The sequence below is a fragment of the Cynocephalus volans genome, chromosome 1, assembly GCF_027409185.1.
Source record: "Cynocephalus volans isolate mCynVol1 chromosome 1, mCynVol1.pri, whole genome shotgun sequence".
In the NCBI taxonomy this organism is placed as follows: domain Eukaryota; kingdom Metazoa; phylum Chordata; class Mammalia; order Dermoptera; family Cynocephalidae; genus Cynocephalus; species Cynocephalus volans.
In genome coordinates, this window is record NC_084460.1 from 81,023,148 (window position 1) to 81,049,559 (window position 26,412).

Sequence of the window (26,412 nt, forward strand, 5' to 3'; positions counted from 1 at the left end):
TGTACATTTTTCTAAATGGTTTTAAAAGCCTCAAAGAAAAATGGGACGTAAGTACAGAACATTCTCATTATTTGTGGGTTCTGTGTTTGCTAATTCGCCCATTTATTTAAGTTTATTTGTAACCCTAAATAAATACGCACAGCTCTTTCACAATCATTTGCAGACACCTGCAGATTGGCAAAAAAATTTTGAGTCTCTCTATGCGTATGTAAAGAGCTTAGGTGGAACAAAAAGACTGTGAGTAAGGGTACTTTTTGCAATCCATTTAGTGCCACCATTTCCACATTTTTGTGCTTTTTGTTGGCGATTTCTCTGTTTAAAATGCTCCACAAACACAGTGCTGAAGTGCTATCCAGTTTCTTAAGCGCAATAAGGCTGTGATAAGAGAAAATATTCATGTATTAGATAAGATTTGTTTAGGCATGAGTACTGTTGGCTGTGAGTTCAATGTTATGTATTGATCAGTTGTATGACCAGGGGCTCACAGGAACTTAATCCTGTATTTTCCCTAGGGTCAATGATTCAGTCTCCACCAATTCAGGGTTCGTGGTGACGTTATAGAATAAAATTTGCGCAAATAGCAAGAATTGACCATATTTGTTTTGTGATTCCCATGAATTCATTCATACGGGAAAGCATCAATGACCTCCTAATTAGGGACCAACATTTCAAAAAAAGTTAAGCCCTTAAAATAGTACTACAGGACAAAAGTCTATGCAATCTACTTGATTCATTTGCTGTTTGTGGTAATCAAATTTATTTTAGGTTTCCCTTATTTTACTAACAATTTCCCCAGGTACTTGACAAAAGCAGAAATTTCTTTTAAAATCGTGCACATACACACACAAACCAACAGTACCAGAATCCTAGCCTCTAGGGAATGTACATGTATAAACATTGAAATATTTGTTGTGTACAGTGTCAAAAATCCTATTTTCAGTTAGCGAACTATTGATATTGTTCGAAAGCAGGGCATGCAGATAGGAAAGAGATTTTGAGGCATGGAGGCCATTGGCATTCAAAGGCAGACCAAGGATGACCTCTTCCTGAGAGAGACATGGAGCAGGTTCTACTGTAACTGGAATCCCACCACATCTAATCATGTCTGGCAGACGGGTGAGTGGGGTTTCTAAAGTCTCTTCCTAGAGGCCAAGGAACCTCCTGAGACATCAATAAAAACATCCCTCAGCCATCAGAGAAGTAATTCTGAACATAGTACAGTTTTTGCTTTATGATCTGTCCAAAACCTGGCCTGTTAGTGCTTGTGGTTCTCGGCAGAGGCGCATGGAGGTGAAATCTAAGAAGGTGTTTAGCTGGAAATACCAGAGCCCTGCTTGACACTCAGCACAATGAGGGATGTGGGAGGGAGGAATTTTCCCGCATGGTACAGCTCCAGCACCCAGAGGGAGCTGGATCATGACTGGGGTCTGGGCAGCAAGTGGTGGAGGCTGACGTCAGTGGAGCCGAGTGGAGGCCTGTGGGGAGTGGGCTCTGCATGAGGCACATGTGAGGTTTCCTGCAATACTTTGCCAGGCACTCCTAGGAGACTGAAGTCACTGCGAAATACGGGTTGCCATGTATAATCCCATATGCACTTGTAGGCTGAAAAGGCAAGAGGACGCATTCCTGATTCACATAAGTGTGGGGCCATCTTTCCTTTCTGATATGGGATCCTCTTGTCATTTTTCTTTTTTCCCTATTGTCTGATCTGGTGGGTCTCCTGGCTGTACATCAGAACCACTCAGGAAGCCTTTAAAAAAAAATGCCTGGACCCACCCCAAATATTCTGATTGAATTGGTAAAGGTGGGTCCCTGGCATCTGTCGGTTTAAATGGCTTCGCAGATGATTCATGTTTAGCCGGACTTGAAGAGTCCTGGGCTAAAACGTATCGCTGAGATTTTTCACTTTCCGTAATCCAGTGTGCTCGAGATAGAGGCAGGAACCCTGCTCCATGTCTACCTCCAGAGCATGTGCTCCTGGATGTGGTTTTGAGTATGAGTGGCATCTATGCCACTTTCCTGTCTGCTTACCCCGCTGCAAAGAGTTAATCTGCGGGCCCTCCAAGCCATGTTACTTTCTCCTGCTTTTTCCCCAGCACAAGTTGCTGGTGATAGGCAGATTTGGGGGAAGGAGTGAAGCTGTGGTTACAGAATGGCAGGGAGAAGAGTAAATGAACAAGAGGGCAGAGCAAGGGGAAAGAGAAGGATTAACCAAGGAAGAATGGAAAAGAGAGTGGTCCGAGGCACCACGTGTGCCGCCTTCCTTCTTATCCAAAGCATGGAAGGAAGAGCGTGAGCTCAGAGCCTCACACACCCAAGTGCAAATCCTGGGGCACCGTCACATACCAGCTGTTTGATCTTGGGAAAATTACTTAATCTTATACAGCTAAAAAGTGGTGGAGCTCTGAGATTCTGAACAGGTCTGTCTGACTTAAGAACCCAACATTTTCCTAACTTATACAGCATCTTCCAATCCATACCCACGTAATGGACCCTTGGTAATGAACAACTTCCTAGGTGGTAGTTAAGCTTGTTTTTAAATTGCTACGGTCACATAAGTTGGAAGAATGTTACAAGAAGATTAGTTAGGAAAAAAATGGTGTGTCATTTATTATTAGCCCAGAACATTCAGAATTGTCATTTGTAAGAAATAAACTCATTACTAATAGATTACCTTCTTTATGTGACTATTTTTTTAAATAAACAATAAACTCTTTTGTTTCTTACTGCAAAAGCAATGCATGTTTATCTAATACAAATCGGAAAATAAGCAAATAATCCCAAACTAAACACACCCATATTTCAACCCTAATATAACCACTGTAAATGCCTTAGTATATGTCTTTCTAGACTTCTTGTGCTTTTATATAGATTTTTTAAAATCATAATCTACTTTTTTTTTCACTTTACAACATCTGTTCAACAACATTCCATGTCAATCCATTTGCCTGTGCTACATCATTTTTTAAATTATTTAATCTACTTGTTAAGGTGAATAATTTTATTTGATTTTAAACCACAATTGTTTACTCAGAAGTGACAGACCCACAGATAAGGAAACATCTGAAGAGCCCAGGTGTGGTTATTTGGAGAGGTTGAGTAATTCAAAACAGAGTACAAAACATAAAAACAATCACCAGTTTGACAGTTGTGCGTCTGTTTCCTGTGGCTCTTCTGCCCACGAGTCTACGCTGACTTCAAAGAAAAGTCAGCACTGAGGAGGTCCGGAGGATAAGGTGCAAAAGGAGAAATCAAACCCATGATAAGAGATAAAAGGAAAGTTGATCAAAGACCCAGCTTAAAAGTGCTAGCCTGTGACTTGCCTTGGCCAGTGGCCCCGAATATTAGTCAGAACACAGCGCTCTCTTTGAAGTGACTGGGAGCACCTTGCTCAGATGAGCTCTCCGGTCAAAAGGAAATTTAAAAAGTGGCACAGGAAGGAGTCAGCGAAGTCGCTTCTTTCCTCTGCATGTTCTCACCTACCGTATGAATGCTATTTCGTAAGTTTGCCCTGCAGAGAGTCTATCTGTACTGGGTATCAGGTGAGGAAATTCTACCCAAGAGGGGAAGGCTAATCTTTTTTCCTCTGGGAGATGTGGGAAGTACATGCAGTTGCATTCACATGACACAGGATTTGCACCCATGAGCACAGAACTGCGACTACCGCCTGTCCTTTGCGTTCAGGGTGTTTAAAAGGCGTGTGGTATTTCCAAATAGGCAGTGAGACTTGTTCATGACTCTCCTAGTTCATTATGTTTTCACTGCTCTCCTGAGAAGGAGTTTATTGCTGTGTGGTGTTAAGTCATCCATTTCCCCAGAGTAGGGAAGAAGATAGAGATGCTCCCCAAATGACAGTAGCCTTTACAATGTTTGGTTAAAACTGTTAAAGTATTTTAAAAGGGAGGAGTTATGTAAAATTGCTAAAAGTGTGTCCTTAGAACATCTTTAGTTAGTGCTTTTTTCAGGTTCTAATTTTCTGGTTTTTCACTTTATGCGATAATCTTCTATGTCTTTAGGGTCTTTATTTTCACTTCTCCCTGTCATCATCTTTGCTTCCTTCAAAGTTCAGGGGAATTACTTTTTCTCTCTACCTTTTTTCTTAATCTTTATCTGAAGTTTTAAAGTTAGAGTTTTGATTAAGCACAGCAGTAGGCCCTGTAAGAGCTGAAAAATGCATTTCCTACTTTAGCAAAGCCACAGTCCAGGTGAGGAGATAATGAATTTTCCCGCAAAAAAATGAAGATGATACGGGCTGATATGGGCTTTGAAAGGACACGAAGTAGGATTTGAACTGGGCTTTGAAAATGCCTGATATTTTAAAATGTGAAAAAATGCAAAAGGATATATATTAGTAGGGATGGGGCTAGAGCAACATGATCAAAGTTCTAGAAGCAGAAACTATAAGGTGTTTCGCAGTAGAAACTGAATATATTTATTTACTTAGGGCAGATGGCTCATGTGAGAAAGTAGCAAGAGAAGCTTTATTAGATCTATTATGGTTAGAACATGCTATGGAATGTGGTTTTTGTTATGAATGCGAAAGGACCGTATTAAAAACGTTGGAGTGGAAAATGGCATGCTGACATGTTTTGAGAACATTAATCTGCCTGTGGAGCTCAGGATGTGAGGCAGCAATAAAACAGGGACACGCCCCAGGGAGGCAGCTCATAAATATTCAGACTGGATTGGCCAGAGCCTGCGCACTAGGCGGGGCAGGAGGGCAGGGCTCAGCCCTTAGGAGTTTACCCGTGGGATGGAGAGGATGGAGAAGGGGTGTGTGTGTCTCTCTGGCAGAGATGCCTGTGCACGTTGGTGGGTACCTTCGTTTGGTAATAAAGCCCTATCATGTTCCATTTGTCTGTGTCTCTCTTCCTTTTCTTTCATCGGTCCATGAAAGATTCTTTCATGAACCAAGAACCTGGATATGCTGCCTGGTAACCGGTGGAAAGGGGTGGGGAGAGGCTTGGGCCACAGCTTAGGTAAAAGGGCACAAATGGAGCCTGAGAGACAGAGGGCCTGAGATAATGGAAACAGTGGGAATGGGAAGGATGGAAGGGACTCTGGAGACAGTGAAATGAGAACTTCTCTGGCCTGCGGGAGCAGGGGAGGAAGACGTGTGGGAGGAGGGGCAAGAGGACTCATAGGTGATTCACTCACATGTAAACATAATAATTGTACCCTGTTACCTATGTGCTGGGTGATAGGAATACAAAGAGATGAATGACATCAACAGAACAGTTATGGTAGACAAAGTAGGTATCTGTAGCGAAAAACCCAAAGTAGCCACATCTAATCATTAAAGATTGAGCAATGCAGTGAGCTCTCAGGAGTTCAGAGAAAGAAAAGTTCCTTGAAGTTTGGAGTCATGGACACTTCAGGGGAGAGATGACATAGCTGAACCTTGATGATGGGTAGAATTTGGAGAGACCGGGACGGGAGTTAGAGTGGCGAGAAGGTCAGAAAGAAGCAAAGCACAGGGCTGGGGAAACACCAGGAGTGTCCGTGGCACATTGAGTAAGCCCATGTGGTTGGAATAGAGAGTTTGTATAAAAACCACAGAGAGGGGGGAAACGTGTGAGAGAGAAGGGTAGAGACCTATAATTAGGATGATAGAGGATTAGAGGCCAAGGTAAAGAGTTTGTGGTTTAACCTGGGAAATGTCAAGCATTTTTGAGCAAGGTTGTGGCCAAAGGTATTGGGGGGAGTTTAATTTGTGAAAGATGTGCAGAATGTATAAAAGGAGGGGAATAGTACAACCAAGATAAATAGTGGGGTGACTCGTAGTCAAAAGGGAATGAAGATGTAAACTAGGCTGGTACTGATTTTAGAATGCGAGGTACAGAAGAGAGGCAAAGGGATTACCAAAAAGTCCGAGGGGGAGGGAGAAATACAGAGTTTTACCCAAGGCTTCAAACCTGGGAGGCGGTGGGCGATAATAATTATGCTGTATACCAAAGCATAAAAGTCAAGAGAGCACTGGTGTGGAGACACCCCCGAGTGTTTGGTGTTACAGAGCTGGAGCCTGAGGGGGCTGACAAGCAGACGTGTCTCGAATGTAGTGCGGAGTGGGGGCTTGAGGCTCAGCTGGAAAACAGACTTCCCATATTAAGTTGAAAAAATCCACACAGCTCAGCAATTGTTTGAAGTTTTAAATTAATTAATTAATTCAGAATTTGAAAGATTTTCAAAAGTCTGCTTGAGAGCTTATACTCTTGATACAGATGAATTCTCAATTGCTCTTTTGTTTTTGCTGCAAAATAGTTCGGCTTGTATGAGACAGAAAGTGGAGAGGGCAGTAGCTGGATTTTCTTTATTCCAGGTGTACCTTGTGGGCATTAGGCCATATTCTCTTCAATGGTTATAATTCATATTTTATACATATTTCTATCAATTGCAGCAGAGTTGGTGTCTTGCACATTATAAAGACTCGGTGTTGGTTGATTTGCATTTTCATCATCTTGCTCAAAGATGAAAGAGTGGACATAAAAACTAACAAGCTTACAGCCAATTTTATAATGAGAGACTCTACATAAACAAATGCAAATTGGATGTCAAATTTGAATTGCAAAAATTTTGTAAGCGAGGTCCAAGAAGTAATAAGTGTGGCTTCAGATCCTTACTAAAATGAGACAAAATCCATTAACAGTCCTCCATCCCTTGGAGTCTCAGAGACATTCAAAAGTCACAGGACTTGGAAGAGCAGAGTCAGCAACTTAAGTTATCAGAGCATTATGTTAACCCCAGGCCCAGGATGGCCAGAGCAAAGTAGACCTTTCTTCTGAGGTAGGAATTAGCAAGAAAACTCAGTTATGTGGGTGTGGGTGAGAGGGGGGATGTGAAATGAGCTTGTGAGGACCCAGACCGCACAAGAACAAAACAAACCAACGATAGGAAAGGAAAGGAGGACTGTACACAGATAATATTCATCATTCCACCTAAATTGACAGTTACCTAAATAAGTAAGAAAAAGAGGTCTTGGTCTACTTGACGTGATCATAAACGGGTCAACATGCCTCTTTTTCCCCTTCCAAAGTACTTAAGAAATGGACACTTTATTTTATCTGAAGTTCTTTCTCTGGTCTTTCAGCTGCCCGACTGATCCAGAACATGGATGCCACCGTTGAGCCTTGTACAGACTTTTTCAAATATGCCTGCGGAGGCTGGTTGAAACGCAACGTCATTCCCGAGACCAGCTCCCGTTACAGTACCTTTGACATTTTAAGAGATGAGCTAGAAGTCGTTTTGAAAGGTTAGTGGAGATTGTGTCTGTGCATCAGAGATTTCTCTCTTAGTATCATTTTTAAAGATACAGCTGTTAGCCATTACAGGGAACATCGTAAAAGATTAAAGTTGATAACTCCTCCAGGATTTGTGACCACCACTGAGTCACACTCTGAGGGTGGTAGACACTGAAATGGCTATGCTGGCATCTCTTAGCATTCCTGCTTTCATTTGTAGGTACGCAAACGGTAAAGCTCTATCATCCCCAGAGATAGCATCTTGTTCCCATTTTACAGAAGAAAAAATTAAATGATTGCCACTAAAAACTACTTCCACAGTCTTCCCACTCCAGCCCTGTGTTAAAGTCGCTTGTAAGACGTTACTCAGGTTTGCTGTTCTAGAGCAGGTATATTATTCTAACCCAGCTAAGACACTCTCCCTGGAAAGCTGAGGAAGTCTGGATGGGTCCCTATCCTCCATGCTCTGTTCTCTCTTCTAGAAGTTACTTTGTAGAAAAACAATTTTTGCTAGTTTTTAACATTCGCACAAGTAGAACAATTCATTTAATTCATTTGGAGCATGAACAATACAATCACACAAAGATAATTATTTCCCAGCCTTCGCAAGGGCTATCCATATTAAATTTCAAATTCCTGTGTATTACTATTATTTTTCTTTTTAATCTCAATTTCAAGAAAAGTAACTTATCTAAAGGCAGGGCAGTACATGGCATTCTTGACAACAAAAGATAATCTATTCAAAAAGTCTTTCATCTAACTTGGTAATGAGACTAACTCCCAGTTCTGTTTTAGTAATAGTGATCTGCTAAGGGGTTTGGTTATTCCTATAGGCTTTTGGAATAGGGAGGGAGTGAACATACTCCTGAAAAGCAAGTTTTTTTCTGAGCCTACATTGAAAATGTTAATTATAACTGCAAATGAGCAGTTATGTTGATGCTTTTTATTAAATGCCCTATTTCAGATGTCCTTCAGGAATCCAAAACAGAAGACATAGTAGCAGTGCAGAAAGCAAAAACACTGTACAGGTCTTGTATAAATGAATGTAAGTGCTGTTCATTTGATTTCATTTGGAGTGTATTGATGCTAAAATATGCATTGACTTCATATTTAATTTATTTTCATTGTTTTCAAAAGCTACTATTGATAGTAGAGGTGGAGAACCTCTACTCAAACTGTTACCAGATATATATGGGTGGCCAGTAGCAACAGAAAACTGGGAGCAAACATATGGTAAGGCAGTTTTCCTTCTTTTTGTAAAAAAATAATTTCCACATAAAATCTATATCATTTTATTAAAGTATCATATTAATGAACTAAAGCTTCTAAAGATGTTTCACCTTTCATTGCTTTAGGTACTTCTTGGACAGCTGAGAAATCTATTGCACAACTGAATTCTAAGTATGGGAAGAAAGTCCTTATTAATTTTTTTGTTGGCACTGATGATAAGAACTCTATGAACCATATAATTCATGTAAGTTTGGATGGCAGATAGCTGAAGTTATTTTTAAATTTTAATAAAACTTCCATAGACATTGTTGTCATTAATATTTAGAAATAATGTGTATTTTCACTTGAATCACAAGAGCAATGTGGTAATAAATTCTTGCTCTGTCCCTGATACCTGGAGTCCTAATTTCAAAGTATTGCCTTGATGCTGTGTTTTAGACATTCACCTCTCACTTCTACCTCTGTTTTAGATACCTCTCCTTTCATAAAATAAATGATAGGAGGTGCTCCAGGCCCCTCTTATTTAGAAAAAGCACTTGACTTCTTTGTATGTTTCATGAAAGAACATGCTTTGGTTTACGTAAGTAATGCAGGCCTGGAAACCAGAAATTCCTAATTGCTTTCAAAAAGGACATAGAAAAGCAATTTCAAACATAATTTTGATTCTTGTTAAATATCTGTGCTTTTTTCTCAATGAAGATAGTCAAAATGCCATTCTTTTTAAATGGCTTTATTAGATTTTTTAAAGTGTAAATCATTTATTGAGATGTCACCTAAGATGATATTAATGAATGTTTGGAATGGACTAATAATTTTACAGAGCTTTTGTTTAGTCTTCTGTAAGAGAAAGTGCACCAGAAATTGCAGGTCACAGAATCATATCCGTGTCTCTATGGAATCATGGAAGAGTTGAACCCAACTGCCTTCTGCAGTGGACTCCTTTTCTCCCTCTCAAAACTCTCCTTGAGCTCTCAAATCACCTTGAGCATTGGAAGGTTGGAGAAGGAGCAGGGCCCTTCATGTGGAGATGACTTCTGGCTCTTTCCTTACCAGACCGTTGGGTTAAGTTTCTTTTCTATTAGCTTAGGCTCTTCCCAGCTACTGGGATTCTCTGTCCAACCCATCTTACCAGGCAGTGAATAGAAAGCAGTCTCACAAAGCTGTAGGTATGCCCAGGGAGCTCTCACTTGGGTCCAACAGAGCAGAACCGAGTCTCCTCTTTCACATACTCAGCTGCTTTCTGGGTCTGCTAACATCCTTCTGTGCAGAGCAGCTTTGGAGAGAACAAAGGAGGAGTCTCTTCCATCCCCCTAAGGTAAAGGATCTCAAAAAAAAAAAAAAAAAACCTGGCAAGATTTACACTAAAAAGTTAAAAAGTTCTAGAATTACTGGAGAGATTTTCCACTTCTCCCCACCCATCCAAATAAACTTGAAGGATATGATTTACTCCCACCAATAAGAGTGGATCCCAATTAAAGGTGGAGGGTAGACGAGGACACCTCCCAGAGGAGCATATTAGAAGCTGGGGAAGCTCGGAAGTCCATGAAATGTGTAATGTAGAATCTCCCTAGTCCTAGATTCTAACGTGTTTTTGTCCACCTGAACCTTCTGCTCTGCATTAAAAATCCTTCACAGTATATTTTTTGTTCAAGTTTTCTTTGGTTTTCTTCAATTTCATTTTTCCGTGAACTTTTTGAAATACCCTCGTATCTGCAGCACCGTCCTCTAGTTTCACACTTACAAGTAGTGTGGAAACCATTTCCTGATTATGTATTTACTCAGTGTCTGATTATTACCCTTATAAACAGCAAGGAGACTAGGATCTTTTGCATAGCTAGGTAGCCATGCTTGTATTTGGTCCACCTGCTCTATATCTGCTGAATGATTTACTTTCTTTTGTGTATATTTTGTTTAGATTGACCAACCTGGACTTGGCCTTCCTTCCAGAGACTACTATGAATGTACTGGAATATATAAAGAGGTAAAAACATGTATATATATTTTAAAGGAAAAAGAAAAGAAACAACTGAAAACAATCTACAAAACCATCTGGAGTAAACTTATAAATAATAAGAAAGATGAAAGCGAAACTTAAACTTAACCTTCTCATGTCCTTCACTCAGGACAGACACTTGAAATCACACACAGCATCAAGCTACCTTTGATAAAGTGAATATTCTCAATAGAATGAATGAAGGTATTTTAAAAAACAGGGAAACTTGAAATTCCTTATTCGTATCTTGATTCTTTGTATTTAAATTATATAATGCACTTGAAAAGTCAACTTTAAATGCTTTCATTCACCTTTAAATTGGATCATTTACAAAGTGAACAGATTTATCATGGTCTAGAGTGGTGCCAGCGAGGACCAGGGAGTTGTCCAGTGAGAGACACATCAGATTCTGCAGCTCCCTTCCAGAGTCTTCTGACTTGACTTTCAGAGGACTGTGCAGGTAGGGGCATTGGGCTCTGGTAAACCTTTGCAGCCACCTTCTGACTCTAATATTGGCCAATGGATGTCATATCCCACAGAACTGCTGGGCCTTCTGGATGTTCTGGAGGTCTTTCTGGTTGTCTCACAACCTTCATTCCCTCGGGCTGATGTTTATGTACTCTAGCTTACTGTTGTAAGGAACAACAAAAGGCAGAATCGGGCTGGCCAGTTAGCTCACTTGGTTAGAGGTGGTGCCAATAACACCAATGTCAAGGATTCGGATCTCCATACCGAACAGCTGCCAAAAAGGAAAGGTAAAACCAGTAGTGTTATATGTTATTAAATATTGGGGGGTGGTGTTGGTTCTACACGTTTTCCTCATAATTATTTTGTAGCTCAGAAGAAGTAAGTTAAGTTTACCTTCAGTGGGCCTAATGGGTCAGAGTGTGATGGTGTGATTGAAGTTACTTCTTAGGTAAAATGACTAGCTAAATATGTTTATTACTAACATTTATTTTGCCTAAGTATTAAGTTCAAATAACATGAAATAAATTCATCGTGAGGTATCTTTTGAAGTGACTACATAACATTGAAAGGAAGAAAAAGGTACATTATCAAAGGCCACAATTAATAGCACAGATAATAAAATGGGTGTGGGATATTTGAGTTAGTGCAGCCCAGTTACTATGTGGGTTGCAGCTATTGGCTTTAAGAGTTGTCCGGCTGCTTCCTGTTACAAATTTGAAAGTAACTAAAGAATTTTGGTTTATACTACATTTTCATCATCAATCACTAGGATGCTTTTCATATTTAGGACTGTATCCTTACAAACATACCAAATGTTTTCAATCCTAAGATATATACTTTCTTTTTTTTTTTTACAATTTAACATTTTTTATATCAAGGTATACCTGGCAATCAATATATACATTTAGCAAGGCAAAGTTTCCTTTTTAGTTTTAAAAAAGCTGTTTTTTTAAGATGATGGTGTATTTGCACATTCCATTGTTAAGAAGATGGTGTATTTGTGCATTTTATGTTCAATGCCATCTCATAATCTAGAACGGGTCACAAACTCAGTCTGGTTTGTCTGGTTTGAATCCGCTATAGAGGCATTCTTGTTTAACCTGCAGTGTTTTTTCTTTCTTTTTTTAACTTTGAATTAGTTGTGAGTATTTTACAGAATTGGAAGGTTTCACCTGAGAATCTAGATTTCTTGATAAATTAGTAGAATGAAAAAGCCTGGGCTTATATTCTCATATGGTGGCAATTGGCCAGAGCTGTGCTGTGGTTGCTCCCTTTAGATAGGGCATTTGTTGTCCAGGTTTGAACAGTCCTGTCTAGATGATTCATTGATTTAAATTGACTTCCTGGTTCCTGTAGACATTTGAGTTTGCATATTTGTTGGGTCTTGGCTAAGCTGGAACAGTAAAGGCACCCAAAAATACAGTAGCTCAAGTAAGAGAGAAGTTCATTTTTATTTCCCATCCCAGTTCAGAAGCAGGCAGCTCAGGGGAGGTAGGAAGCTCTGCTCCATGGGAATGTATGGGTCCCTGGCTTTCTTTTATCTTACTGCCCTAACATCAACCTCCTCTGGTGTTTACATTAGTCTATTCGGTCAAAGTTGGTTCACCAGTGCCCTGTTGATATTTCAGGCCACAGGAAAAGGAAAAGAGGGAAAGGGATGGACAGTTTTTTGGTTTTTTTTTTTTTATGTCAGTGATGCAGAAGTTGCATACATTCCACTGGTTAGAACATTATCATGTGGTCACAACTAAATATAAAGGAGGCTGGGAAAAGCAGTCTTTAGTGGAGTGGCCATGTGTGTGGCTTGTTAAACCTCAGCTGGCGGGGAGGAGGGTTCTATCACTAAGAAAGAAAAAGAAGAGCATGGATACTAAAGACACTGAGAGTCTCTGCCACAGTTTACATCCACTGATCTAGAAGAGACTGTATTTGTCGTCAGATAACACAGTGGTGATCAAATCTAGAATCAGTAATATATCTATGGAATTTATGGGTGAGACATCCGAGGCTCAGATGTTTGCCCTGGGACACTCGGCAAAACAGTAGTAGAGCCAACAATAGAACTTTTGTCTTCTATTACATCATTCCAATGTCGTAAGAGTAGTACTTGGTACTAGTGGAGTTCTTTAAATGAGCAAACGATACAGAAAATGCAGCAGCACTGGTACTTACAGCCTGGCAGTTACTGTCAGTTCACACAGTGCCCTCCCGTGACCGGGATGAGACTAGCGAACACGCAGCGTGCTGCCTTGCTCCCCTTCGGTGACGGTGGCTGTTTGGTCACTCTCTCCTGCTAGCCTCTGACCTCAGAATCCTTCTTCAGTCAGAGCGCCAAGCTCTGTCCAATTGAAGGGAGTTGGCATATGAGATAAAAATCTGCTTGTCATCCCAGAAATTGGTAATTATCTGAATATTTCTGCACCCTCCCTCTCTCTTTATGACACCATGCTCTAACCAGCTGAGCTAACCAGCCAGCCCTTCCCCCTCTTTTTAATTCCATTCTTTTGGTGGGGGGTTGTAGTTATGAAAAAAATTCCAGTTTTCTCCTTATTTCCCCCGTGATATTTACTACTCACTCCCAGTCACTACCACCTGCAATCCCTCACTTAGTTTCCTATGAGTCCCCAGCCAGCAATCAAATAAAAGTTAATTCCAGTTTTTCCACTACTCTGTTATCTCTGAAAGAAGTCAACCCTGTTAAGTATATATTTTTTTTAGTGTTTTATTTCTTCATGAAGAAAAAAAAGAAAAAAAAAAAAAAACCCAAAATAATGTGGTGAGAGGGTAGGATAACAAAGCAACAGCCAGTGGAGAAATTATAAACCTGGGAGAAATCTTTATGTCACTGTGTTAGTGTGTCACAGGCTTTTATGCATGTTGTTCCCTTTGCCTGGAACTTGCCCCCATGCATACCTGCCCACCCTCTGCCTTTTCCCTTCGCCCTTTAAATCTAAGTTTACGTGTTGTGTACTTCCTCATGAAGACCTTTTCTGGAACTTGAGACTAGATGAAGATACCCCTGTTACAGTTTTCCCAGAACCTGCGTTTCTGTATACTTTTTTATTTAATGTCAATTTTTTTCTTAAAAACCGTGAACTACCTGGGCGTAGCTGTATCTCATTTGTCCGTTGCTCTTTTCCTGGTGCCTAGCTGAGTTTCCTGCCCCTAGTAATGGTCAAATAAATACTGCTGAATCAGTGGATGAATGGTTGAGAGGAAGGTGACAGGGAAGAGAGAAGAACCCAGTCTACTGGAGGTCTTCCTGTTTGCTGACCTAATTCTTGGGAAGATATGAGCTCTGGGGTATCCACAGCTAATACTGTGCATTTCCTGAGCACCTTACAAACATCTTACAAACCACGTGTCCCTTTTCATCTGTTCAATCCTCAGTTATTTCTCTGCTATACTCATTTGCCTGAGGCATATTCGCACTGTCAGTGGGTCTCACACTTTTGCTTTCCTCATTATTTTATTGACAATAACCAGGAGAAGTTTTGAGGATTGGCATGGGGTCACCAACATTTGTGCCAAGAAAAGTGTTCTGTGTCTTACCAGAGTAGCCTGGCTTTGCCTGTCACTCTAGCTAATGACTCTCAAACTCTAGTATGCGGTCTAAGTTCTGCAGATAAGCCTCAGGGTCTGGGGAGTAGGAGGAGCCACACCCCCTCTTCAGTCAAAAGAACGGTTAATCATAGATCTTCTTGATCAAATCATTAACTAAGCCCATTTCCTCAGGTCCTCTTCAGTCCCTCCTTCAGGGTACCCAGTTCATCCAGGAGAATCATTTTCCGTAATCCTAAAACCAAACTTCTTATGAACAGTGAAAATAGCACCTGCATTACTAAGAAAGTCCATTTTACTTTACTGAAGCACTGTTATGGTTTTGATACCCTCAGAATGGAATTTCTGTGATGTAAGCTATGTATGGCATTAAAAATAATAAAGTGCCTGTGTCATTACACTATTAAGTAATGAAAATGGTTGATGTGTTTTATAAAGAAATATGTATCTCACCCCCTTATGTAAAGACAAAACCTGTCTTTTCTCTTGTTAAAATTTGCCTTTCAATTTTATTATGTACTTTTATTCTCACAGATTTAAATGTTATTTTGAGAAATGCATATTGTATTGATCTTGTTATCATTCTAAATTTGAATACTTTAGTTCCTTTTCTATTTCTGTACTTTCCCTCAATTAAAGGGAACATACTCTAAGGTAATCAAAACCCAAAGATGTATATTCTTGTATTTTTTACATGGCAGAATTGTATGTTTTCTTTAGTAATTAAGGTTACTCATGCACAAACTTTAAGAGCTTAATGAAACATTAGATAATTTAGTTTAACCCCTCATTTTACAAATGAAGAGATAAAGACCCAAAGAAGTGAAATGACTTACCTAAAGTTGTAGCTTAGAGGATTCATGTGTCAGTTAGGAACATTAATTTAATTTTTTTAAAAATGTGTTTTGCTTGTTTGTTTGGATTCCCTAACTGAAAAGTCCATGGGATGAATCAGGTATGGTTGGTTCCATGAATTTAGTTGGGTCATTTCAGATCTTCTTTTCCCATTCTCAAGGTTCTACTTTTTTCTGTGTTGGCTTCCTTCTCTAGCAGGCTGTCTCCATTGTGGCGCCAAAGATGACCACTGGCGGCTTCACAATCCAGAAGAAAAGAAATTCCATCTCTTCCTGTGTCTTATCAATTTCTGAGGAAAGGGCTCTGATTGGCCCTGCCTGAACCACCCACTCCTCTCTTGACCAATCACTGTGTCCAGGGGCCTGAATTCTCTGATTAGCTAGTTGGTAGGACCTCCCCAACTTGTTACCCAAAGAAAGATCAGAATAAAGGGTTCTGTTATGAGAAGATGAAGAGAAATAGCTATCCTGCTATGACCCAGTCTCCTGGTTCCCAATCTAGCTTTTCTTCTAGGTGATGCTATTTCTACAAAAAACCTGGAGAACAAATCTCATTTAAAAGTATTAATTAAGCCAACTCATGTGCATGACATAAGCTGCCAAACAAGAATAGATAAAATCTATCTATTTCCTGGGATTTATAATCTAACACTGACAATTCTTGTTGTGCAGGCCTAATATTAAGCTGAAATTCATACAGACATTTGTGTTAATACTGAACACACACATAACGTTCAAAAGTTGGCATGTCTTACTGGTTTGGATTTATTTGTGTGACATCTTGTTGTGTTAAGCTTCTCTTCCCAGGAAATTTAAACATGACAGAAGGATTTGGTCCTTCCCATCTCCAGTGACAAGTAAGCTTCAGTTACAATAAGATTTATTGAGAATTACCTGAGTGTCTTTGAATCCTAGTTTTGGTTCTCAAAGCATGAAATAGATGGTGTTGACATGAGGAATGATACATATGTTTTTGAAATGATCTGGTCCCTTTGACAGGAGATGAAGAATAATAATATTGCTTGTCTCAGGCAGTGCAATATCAAATATCCTTTCATTGCCATCTCTTATATGTATCACACCTCCCTCTTTTTATGAGATATTATAAAGCATTTTGTATACTGTTACCATCTGGAGACTATCATATTCCTATAATGCAGACAGTAGGCTGAGTACTCTAGGCTCAGGGTACAGGTGGACTATAGATTCCTTACTAAGGGATCTATACTGAGTGGGTAATGAAGCCAAGAACGAATCTTATCCCCTGTCTTTCAGTGATTCTATTTAATGTTCTGTTTTACAAAGGGAAGTTTCGGGCAAATAAAGAGAAAGCCTCTACATACATACTATGTGGCTATTAAGGCTGGATAAAGAAATTAAGGATTATAAAATATATTTTTCAGAAATAAAGTAGCAAATATAGGGATAGTAGAATAGGAAAAGAATGAGTTTTAAAATATTGCGAAGGCAAAAAAACCCCACTAACTAGCAATTGTAAAATAATGGAAAATTTGCATAAAACTGAGAAGTAGATGCCTAAAATGTAATAAGGGACATGAGATATTCTTAGGCAGAAAAATTTGAGGTAACACAGTAGTGGGCCAAGACACTTTGCAATAGACATGTCTGCACTTAGTGGAATCATATTTCTTATCTCATTCTAGGTAGACTGCAATATGACATTAATTGCAACTTACTATATAAAACATTCGGGGGTTATATGATATCACTTGACTGATTGCTGTCAAAAAAAGCTTACTGACTTATAAACATTACTCTGAATGTGATAAATACAAAATTTTGCAGTGTCTACTGCATAAGAAAGTCATATATTATTTACTTTAGGAATCCTGTGTCATCTTTTGTGTCCCATGTTATATATAAAGAATTTATGTCTTTTATATGAATTATCTGTTTTTCCAATTTTGGTTTTCAAATCTAAGATACTTCTTCTTGAATGCCCTAAGATTTTAGATAGACCTTCCCTCTAGGATTAGAGGGAAGTTGTAGAATCAAGAGCACAACTATGAGAAAAGAAGAGACTACCTCACTCGTGCTCTTTTGGTCTGTTTGTGAAGAGAATGCTAAGGCACTTGGCTAGGGCTAAAGTATAACCCAAGGGCTCTGGATGTTCGGGAAGAACAGGGAAGTAGAAATCTTGATCCATGTGTACATCTTTATGAATGGTCATGTGCCCACTTGTTCAGTTGTGTTCAGCAGAACCTATATCTCCTAGCATGCTAATGAATGAATACACCATCAGACTCCAGCTGACCTAATTTCTAACAGCCTAGGACATATTTTTGTTGGCTTTTAGTGATCTCAGTAAGCTGCACAGCACCTATGGGAGTACCTTGACCACAATGAGAGGTGTGTTCAGTTGCCAAAAGAATTGTGGTTCTTTGCATTTCTGTTTAGGAATAAGGGTACATATTCAGTCCAACAAATTGTCTAGATTAACTGTCATTAGTCAGTCTGGAAAGGATTGGTGATACAGAACAGACCCTTTATTTCAGAAAGGGGCACACATTGACCATGTCTGCTCTCAAAATGACAAACCGTTCTCAAAATGAGTTCGTCAAGGAGTCTGTCACACTGGTTCTCTCTTGTCAAAGAGGTAGGACCTGAGTTCTGAGGTATTCTAATTATCTGAAGAGATCACTTAATGACACACTGCTATCCCAAAGGACAGAAATAATGAGATGCAAAACAATTCTATCCCTTACAAGTATACAAATGTCTATGATAGCAAAACAAAATAATCATTCCCATTCATGAAATTTTAAAATGCAACCAACCAAACATCTCCTGTGGAAAGTTCTCATATGTTGATTCACTGAGAGGAATGATGACCTTAATTTTCTTAATTTTCTTTATTGGGGGTGAATTGGAACTGGTGTCAAGCTTCCCTTTCTCTACTCTTAGCTTACCTTAGCTTACTCTTACCTTGTTGTCCTCCATAAGGAAATTTGTAGGTTAGGACTCCAAAGTATTTGAGCACAATTGGGTTATAGGTATGTTTATGCTCTGTACTGATGTTTGTCTGAGAAGGTAGAAGAGGGTAGTGGTTTCCAAACCTAAGGACTGCCTGGTGCGTGCCAGTGACAGGGCTCTGTGTAGTCCTACCCCTCATATATGCACGCACTTCCAGAAGAGCCATCATGATTTATTTCACTTGTTCATTTATACATCAACAAACTATTTATTTGAACAGAGCATTTCAGGGCTAAAAGAAAAGTGAGGAAATCACTGAGGCTGGAGGATGAGAGCCTGCAGAGGTGAGGCAGGAGCTGGGGATTGGAAGCATTAGGATATGGTGCTGCAGGGCATGGCAGGGGAGGAGAGGGCCTGAGTCACAAAGACATTCGGAGCTCTTACAAAATCTAGAGATTCATAAAAAATAAAGACATTTTACAGATGAGGATACAAGACTTGGAACATGGCTGGGATGAACCAAAGCCAGAAAGACATGACCTAGTGTCTGTGTGTCTTGATCAGAGAAAAGACAGACCAGGGAAGTTCTTGACACTGTACCTACCTAGGAAAGAACACAAGCTGAGGTTCGCAGTCCTTTAGATGAGCAGGTATGAGGTGGAACTGAGACTAATTTAGAGAGCTTTTTGTTTGCCCACTTACCCAAAATATAAGCTGGGAGAACATGCTCAGGATTTGGGCTGAGAGTAGAAGTTCTGATGAAATAGAAAGGGAGTGAAACTTGCTTAATGTACTTAATGTACTTAGAATTTAACTTCATTTTTTTGTTCATTCAACGGATATTAATTGAGCTTCTACTACATAGAAGTAGGGATGCCAAGGAAACGAGGTCCTTGTTCTCATGGAACTCATGGTCTAATGGGAAGAGATAGATAATAAAGAAACAAGTAAGGGCTGGCCAGTTAGCTTGCTTTGGAAAGCATGGTGCTGATAACACCAAGGTCAAGGGTTCAGATCATCCCTGTACCAGCCAGCTACCAAAAGAAAGAAACAAGTAAATAATTTAAGGAAGCAAGATAAATTGAGATAGTGTTATGAAGGAAATAAATAAAACAAGGTGATATAACAGGTGACTGGAGGTAGGTGGGTGGGTAACTTAGATGTGATTCAGTTTGGCTTTCTAAAGATTACTCTGGCTGCTGTTTGTAGAAAGAATTGCAGCGGAAGCATGTCAGATAGATAAATGTGAACAGAACTAAGGTTTCTTTTATGGGTGGCTCTCTCATCATAATGAAATCGTTTGTGTACTTTAATCAGCCAACATGTGCTGGGGTGATTTACGATAAAGCTAGTCTCGCTGTATAACCCAGCTTTGACTTAATAAGACATATCGTGCAAGAAACTGCTGACCTCATTTTATCCTTTCTGGGCATCAGGTTACTAATTGTCCTAAGATTTTACCCAGTCCAGGTATATGTAATTAATAGAACATTAAACACATAGAGTATTAAATTAAGGAGCTTTTAAACTTGGGATTTAGTGAATATGACAAGAGAATTTTTTGAGATCAACTGAACCCAGTTTGTAAAAGGAACCATATGCACCTTCCCAAATATATGCAATAAAACCACAGAAGTCAGACAATAAGTTCTTGTACGAATCTCCAGGTTCTTATTAACAACTTGATGAAAGTCCTCAACAGTCCCCACACCGATCCATGGTGGATCCTCTTGGGACCTGTGTTCCTCCTGCCCTAGCATCCTGCTCAGGCTGTTTCTCATTTCCAGTCCCTGGGAATGGCTGTGCAACTCTGTTTGCAGTCCCTCTGTGGGGAGCAAGCTTCTCCGTACTGGCGACTCCATGCTCCCTGATGTGCTGCTTCAACTGAGAAAAGTTTTCAAACCTTTTTGATAAGAAATGCATCTTTCCTGCTTGGTGTTTCTGTGTGTTCCCCCAGCCAACTTCCTGTGTAACACTGTTAAGTATCCCCCAACATGAGTGGCTAAGAATAGCACAGTTCTGTGACTTCTCAGCACTTCGTGCTCCACATTATGTTTTTCTTTCTTGGAAGGGAAAGACAGAAAGTTGGAAAGAGCTGGGTGTCTCAAACAGAATCTTTGGAAGCAAAACCCCTGATCCACAGGGAGTTGGCCCACTAAGGTCTGGAGAGCTTACTACTTCCCTGGGTCTTGCTGTCATTCATTAGCAGTGATTCTGAAGTCTGAAGGACAGCAGTCAAATGGCATTGCTCTTTTCCTCTTTGGCAACTCTAACAAACATCAGCTTTTTTCCAGGCAGGAGGAGCCCCATGTTATACAGCCGATTTATAAATATCATTGCCTGGTCTTGCAGAATGAAGATAGTGCTAATTAGACTTAACAATCCATGGTGTTGGGTATTGCTACATATCATGTCATTGATAATGTGTGATTTAAAAACCCACAAAACTGCTATTATATGGATTTTACCCAACAATTTAAAATCAATTATTACCTTTGAAATTGCTATTGAAAATGCTGGGATTTACAATTTTTTTTAAAAGAGAGGGCTACACAGATGCTCTTCACATGAACGATCACTGATTTACTATGTTAAGGCTTCAAAGAAGCTGCCTTATGACTGTTGACTCTGGCTCCTCTCTTAATAATTAATTGCTCTCTCAGTCACAAAAAATAAAAAACAAATTTCAATTTTAAAAATGTCCTGGCCAATGCACCATTTGAATTTTGGATAATTGTTAAAATATGTGTTGATTACTTTCTCCCCAAATCATGACAATTATAATCATTTGGCATTTTACACATCTAGAATGACCTTAAGAAAGAAAATTAAAACCTTAAGGTAGAGTGGTATCATGTGAAAGGAATCTAACAGCATCAGTAAGCTCAGGTTCTGACAACTACTAGATAAATTTGGAAGCCAGGAAAGATAATCAAGATACTAAGACATGTGTTTTAATCAGTTACATTGGAGTAGTTACCAGGTAATCGAACTCATTAAAGGAAGTAGTGTACTCCATGTAGCTGTATTAAATAGTCAAGCATCCCAGAAGCTAGTGCTATCATGTGCTTCCGGTTTCCTGGAAACAGCAGGCTAGAAGCATCGAAAGTTTTGTTCTTCCCTTATACCAAAGCTCCGTAGTCTTTAAATACATCCATAAGAGTAAAGATACTGGAGTAGAACCAGTTTACAGAGTCAACAGAGTGCACAAGAGAGTTCCTATTATTATTTTCTTACCTCATTAACAAAAAAGCATCCCAAATAGGAAAGAAAAATCAGTACATTGATACTTGGAAACTCAAATTCCATCTCCTTCATAGTTAGTAGTAATTCCCTGCTGAGGTCAGATGGATTTACATGCTTTGAAATACAGTTAATTCAAAATTCTGCATGCTTACTTTGGAATAGTTGATCCCATGAGATATGAATTTAGAAATATTTGTTTACTTAAAAGTGAAATAAGAATTCTGATTACCTATTAATAGGAAAAGAATGAAATTGGCAAGAATATACATAAAGTCATCTTTTCATTCTTGTTACCTCAGTGATTGGGTTTTTAGTGCAGATTCACAGCTGAAAAATTGTTCTGTTGAGTAACAGATCTGTGGATAGAGATGCTAGCTAGATAGCCCCAGCATTGCAGGGTACCCATGAAAAGAGAAAGCCCCTCTCTCTGGAGAACTGTTTACTTAGCCTTATAAAAGGTCATGGAACACCAGTATGTAAACCTCTGGACTTTAAAACTGATAATAACTTTGTAATTTTGCTTAGATTCTTGCTTGATAAAATATTTTTATTTCCCTTTTAGTTTTAAGTATGATTAAAATAGTCACTGTAAATTCAGATGTTCCTTTTCACTTGGTGAATATAAGGGTGTCCCTTTCACTAATAATTAGGAGCGATATAAAATGCCCTTGAAACTGAAAATGTTAAGCACTTCATAGTACACTTTGTAGCCTTCTTTTGTCTTGTGAACAAGTCTTTCCCCACCTGTCTCGAATTATAGTTGCCTGCTTTACCGGTAGTAAAGCTATGCTGGGATTTTGAATTTTGCCTAAAGTTTAAATGAGGTGGGGTCATAATATATTTTAACTGCTAATAGATAATGGCTAATAAATAGCAATAGGTTGAGAGTTAACAAAAGTAGGATTTGATTTCTTGGTGTTAATGCTACTCTGAACTTGATTAGGCATTTATATATTCTGTAGAATGTTGGTAATACAACTAATTTATAGCTTACTTTTACAAATTAAAATGTGTATGAAGATAATATATAAAGAATTGGAGTTCCTAGAAGAAAGCTGGTATCTAAATCTATGGTATCTTATGGTGCAATTTCACAGTAACAGTAGCCAGTTATGGAATTAACTAAAACCCACAGGTGTGTGTTGGAAGAGCTCCTGAGAATACAGTCTCATAAAAAAGAAATACTGCTTGACCTGAGGAGACAGGAAAAAAAATGGCCTGTTCATATTGTATGAGTTTGTGGCCATTTCTTCATGAATAGTTGAAAAAATAATTATGATATATATGAGCACAGAAAACCCAAGAAAAAGAGACTCGATAAAAGAATTTATTGTTATTTAAGAAAAAATAGTATATGTTATTGCTTACCAATTGTTTTTCAGCTATATTCTTAATAAAATAAAATAACTTGATTGAACATTGAAAACTACAAAATCTCTATAACCAAGTGGTTATTATAAATTACTTAGAACTTTCAAAGTGATACTTCATTTCTCTAATTCAAAGACAGGTTGGCCTAAGAATTTGTGAAGGTCATTTCTTTTACTATTTAAGAAAGGATTCCTATTTTACTTTGCTTTATCTGTTACCAAAAATTAATATTGAGTTGAAAATAAATTTTAAGTTAAAGTACTGTGATGAATATTTAGAAGCTTCTCCCAACAATTTGCTGCCATTTATTTCTTGCAGGCTTGTACAGCATATGTGGATTTTATGATTTCCGTGGCCAAATTGATTCGTCAGGAAGAAGGATTGCCCATTGATGAAAATGAGCTTTCTTTGGAAATGAATAAAGTTATGGAATTGGAAAAAGAAATTGCCAATGTAAAACATCTTTTTCTGATACACTGGATAATGTCAGCTACTTTTTTTTCTTTCCCCTCTATCTTATAAGGGTAAAAGTTGCAACTCTTTAACCAAGTGATAAAAATGCAGAGCTTGGTAATAGATCATTGACTTCAAGAGAACCTTTGAAACTATAGAATTTTATATTGACAAATATTGAAATAAAGTAACTGGCCACTTAGGCTGGCCAGTTAGCTCACTTGGTTAGAGTGCAGTGTTGTAACACCAGGATCCCCATACCGGCAAGCTGCCCACCCCCCACATAGATACGTTTAATTGCCTATTTTAAGTGGATTACGTTAAAATCCTACCATTTACAGTCAAACTGTTGTTAGATGCCCTTGAGACTCAGGACACAGGAAAAGCTATTTCAGTTTTGACATATACCAAGTTTATCTTATTTTAAAGTTAAAGTGATCATGAAGATTTTCTCTATCCCTTCGCCTAAGAAATTCTATCTGCTGCATATGGTCACATGGCAGTGTGATAGCACTGAGTTTAGACCGTCAGGCTTCTGAGCTGAGGAGAGCTCAGACAGGAAGAACTTAGCCACAAAGCCCAAGGGATGTGTTCCTGAATTTCCTCTGGTTCTGGGTGAGGAAGTCAGAGTTGGCACTTTCCTTGACAGTCCTCTGACTGGGCCCTGCAGTCTCTGACTCTAAATCACATACTGATTATGAATCCTTGATTGGATTGCATCTAGGAGGCACAGCACTATCTTTGACATAGCAAGCGATAACCTGCGCTCCTAGATTCCTGTCTGCTCACCACTGCTACCTGGCCTCATCAGAATCTTAAAGACTGAAGATCTTGGAGGGCAATTTTAGCTTTCCTGGGGCTACATGAAACCAAAAATCTCTGATCAGAGCCAGGCTATGCTTGGAGCTGCAGCTGGACAAATGGCAGTTTGATGGTGACGTGTGGTTAGTTCTGTGTTGGTGACAGAATTGCTAGAGCAGAACATTTCCTGCCCTGCAAGTTTCCGCCACTTGCACCTTCCCAGACTGAGCTCTCCCTTGACCAGACCTGGCTCTGCAGTGGCTCTGTCTGACCTCAGAATTGTTTGTGTCTATATATTTTCACTCCTGTCGTGGACCCCAGGATTGGCATGGGGTCTTAGTCATCTCCGAATCACCTGTGTGTCTCTAACAGTGTCCAGCACGGTATTACATGCAGGAGATGCTTAATAAGTAGTTGTTTTCAATAAATGAATAAATACGTGACCAAAAGGGGAAATGAGTGCCATTGACACTGAGAAATAATTCCCATTTTAACCCTTTACCTTTTGTCTCTTCTTACCTCAAATTGCTTTTTACTTGTTTCCACCACTAGTTGGAGGATTGCTATTGCATTTTTTTGTTTTCTTTTTAAGATTCAGTGAAAAAAAAACCAATTGGATGTTGCCGAGTATAGAACACTGAAACAGTTAGGCAAAATGGGAGGATGCCTCGAAAGTACGAGGTGTTGTCATTCTCAGATAACCTGCAGCCCAACTGTGCTATGTACTAGGAATTTTCTGTGTTACTTGCCATAAATTCCTGTAAAAACTGTTGCATTTTTTTTTCGTGGCTGAATTTTAACTACCATTTAACTGAATGGTAGTGGTGGGGGTGGGAGACAGAGTATTTGAGAGATAAATCGGAGATGACTATACTCAAAAAAGTTATAATTATGAAATTGCTGCAGACTAAACTGAGCTGGCCATTATCCACAGCCCACAAGGACTGCTTATGTGGCTTGGCAGCTACCAAAATATAAAAAGATTTTTGAAGAATTTTAAACTTCACGCTGTAACCAAATCTGAATAATTGTTACTGGAATACACTTAAAATCTCTTAAATTTTACTTTTGTTCTTGATATGACAAAATAAATTGCAAAACAAGTACAGAATAGAACTTAAATCAGATTCTGTTGTACCTATTCTATATCTTTTTTCCTCATGTATAGTTAGATTTTTCTAAAGAAATCTTAATTCTAAAATAATGATCAAAAATTAAATCCATAGGCTACAGCTAAACCCGAAGATCGAAATGATCCTACGATCCTTTATAACAAAATGACATTGGCCCAGATCCAAAGTAACTTTTCACTAGAGGTCAATGGGAAGGTAAGTAGCAAGTTTTATATCTCTTATTGTGCCATTTCCTAAAGTTACAACATTGGAATACTGTTTTTTTAAACTTCATTGATTTCTTATTTTCTGAATAAATTGAATTTTAAAATAAATTTAGATGATGCCTGTTGTTTGACTTCATGACAAAGCCTGAAAAAAAAAAAACAAAAACTATTTGCAATCATTATATAGACATCAAGTTTAAGTGAATTTCGAAGGTAAAGTTCCTATCAAGGCAGGTAGGCAATAATATTAGAAACGACCACAGAAAAGTGTTTAGATATATTAAAATTAGAAATTTTTCTGAAAGACCATTACATAGTCATCAGACTTGAACAGTCAAATAATAAAAGCACTAGATTTCTTTTTAACTCCTAAAGAGGATAATTTATTCATAGAACTTTCCATGTTCTCATCAAGGCCATCTACAGAGGTATTTAGAACAATCAGAGAAATAGAACATAGAAATAAACAGAAAATCTGTCTCATAAATTGCATTTATAAACAGCAGTTCACTTCTTTTTGCTTGGCTGGTATTTAATCATCTGTTTTGGGAGATGGGATGCACTTGTATTTTTGTATATTAGTTGATACACACAGTCAAGAAATGAAGCAAAATCCATGAGAAAATCTACAAACTACCACAGTCAATGATGGAATTCTTTTTGGCAGTAATGGTAGTAAACAAAGACTTTTTTGAAGTCATAACTTAATGACTTAGATATTTCTTACATAGAATTTTTTCATATAATAAGTGTTTAATATATTTTGAAGAAGTCCAGACCACCAAAGGAAATCAAGAAAAGTATACAGCATAGCACCTCATGCTTAGTAAACGATCAGTGTGTGTGAAAATATATATACACAAGAGAGCCTAACATTGATAAACTTCTCAATTCTCATTTAAGGAATAATAGAAAAACCAGATT

At 38.7% G+C, this 26,412-nt stretch overlaps 1 protein-coding gene across 4 annotated transcripts in view; it reads left to right on the top strand.

Annotated features, from left to right (window-relative positions):
- MME (membrane metalloendopeptidase) overlaps positions 1-26,412 on the top strand; it is a 94,160-nt gene that overhangs the window by 26,177 nt on the left and 41,571 nt on the right. For all 4 annotated transcript variants that reach the window (XM_063087633.1, XM_063087643.1, XM_063087637.1 and 1 more), the window contains exons 4-10: positions 7,088-7,249; positions 8,203-8,283; positions 8,376-8,471; positions 8,594-8,712; positions 10,384-10,449; positions 23,214-23,348; positions 25,376-25,477. In XM_063087633.1, coding sequence (XP_062943703.1) covers positions 7,088-7,249; positions 8,203-8,283; positions 8,376-8,471; positions 8,594-8,712; positions 10,384-10,449; positions 23,214-23,348; positions 25,376-25,477 — 761 coding nt within the window. The remainder of the gene's footprint in view (positions 1-7,087; positions 7,250-8,202; positions 8,284-8,375; positions 8,472-8,593; positions 8,713-10,383; positions 10,450-23,213; positions 23,349-25,375; positions 25,478-26,412) is intronic.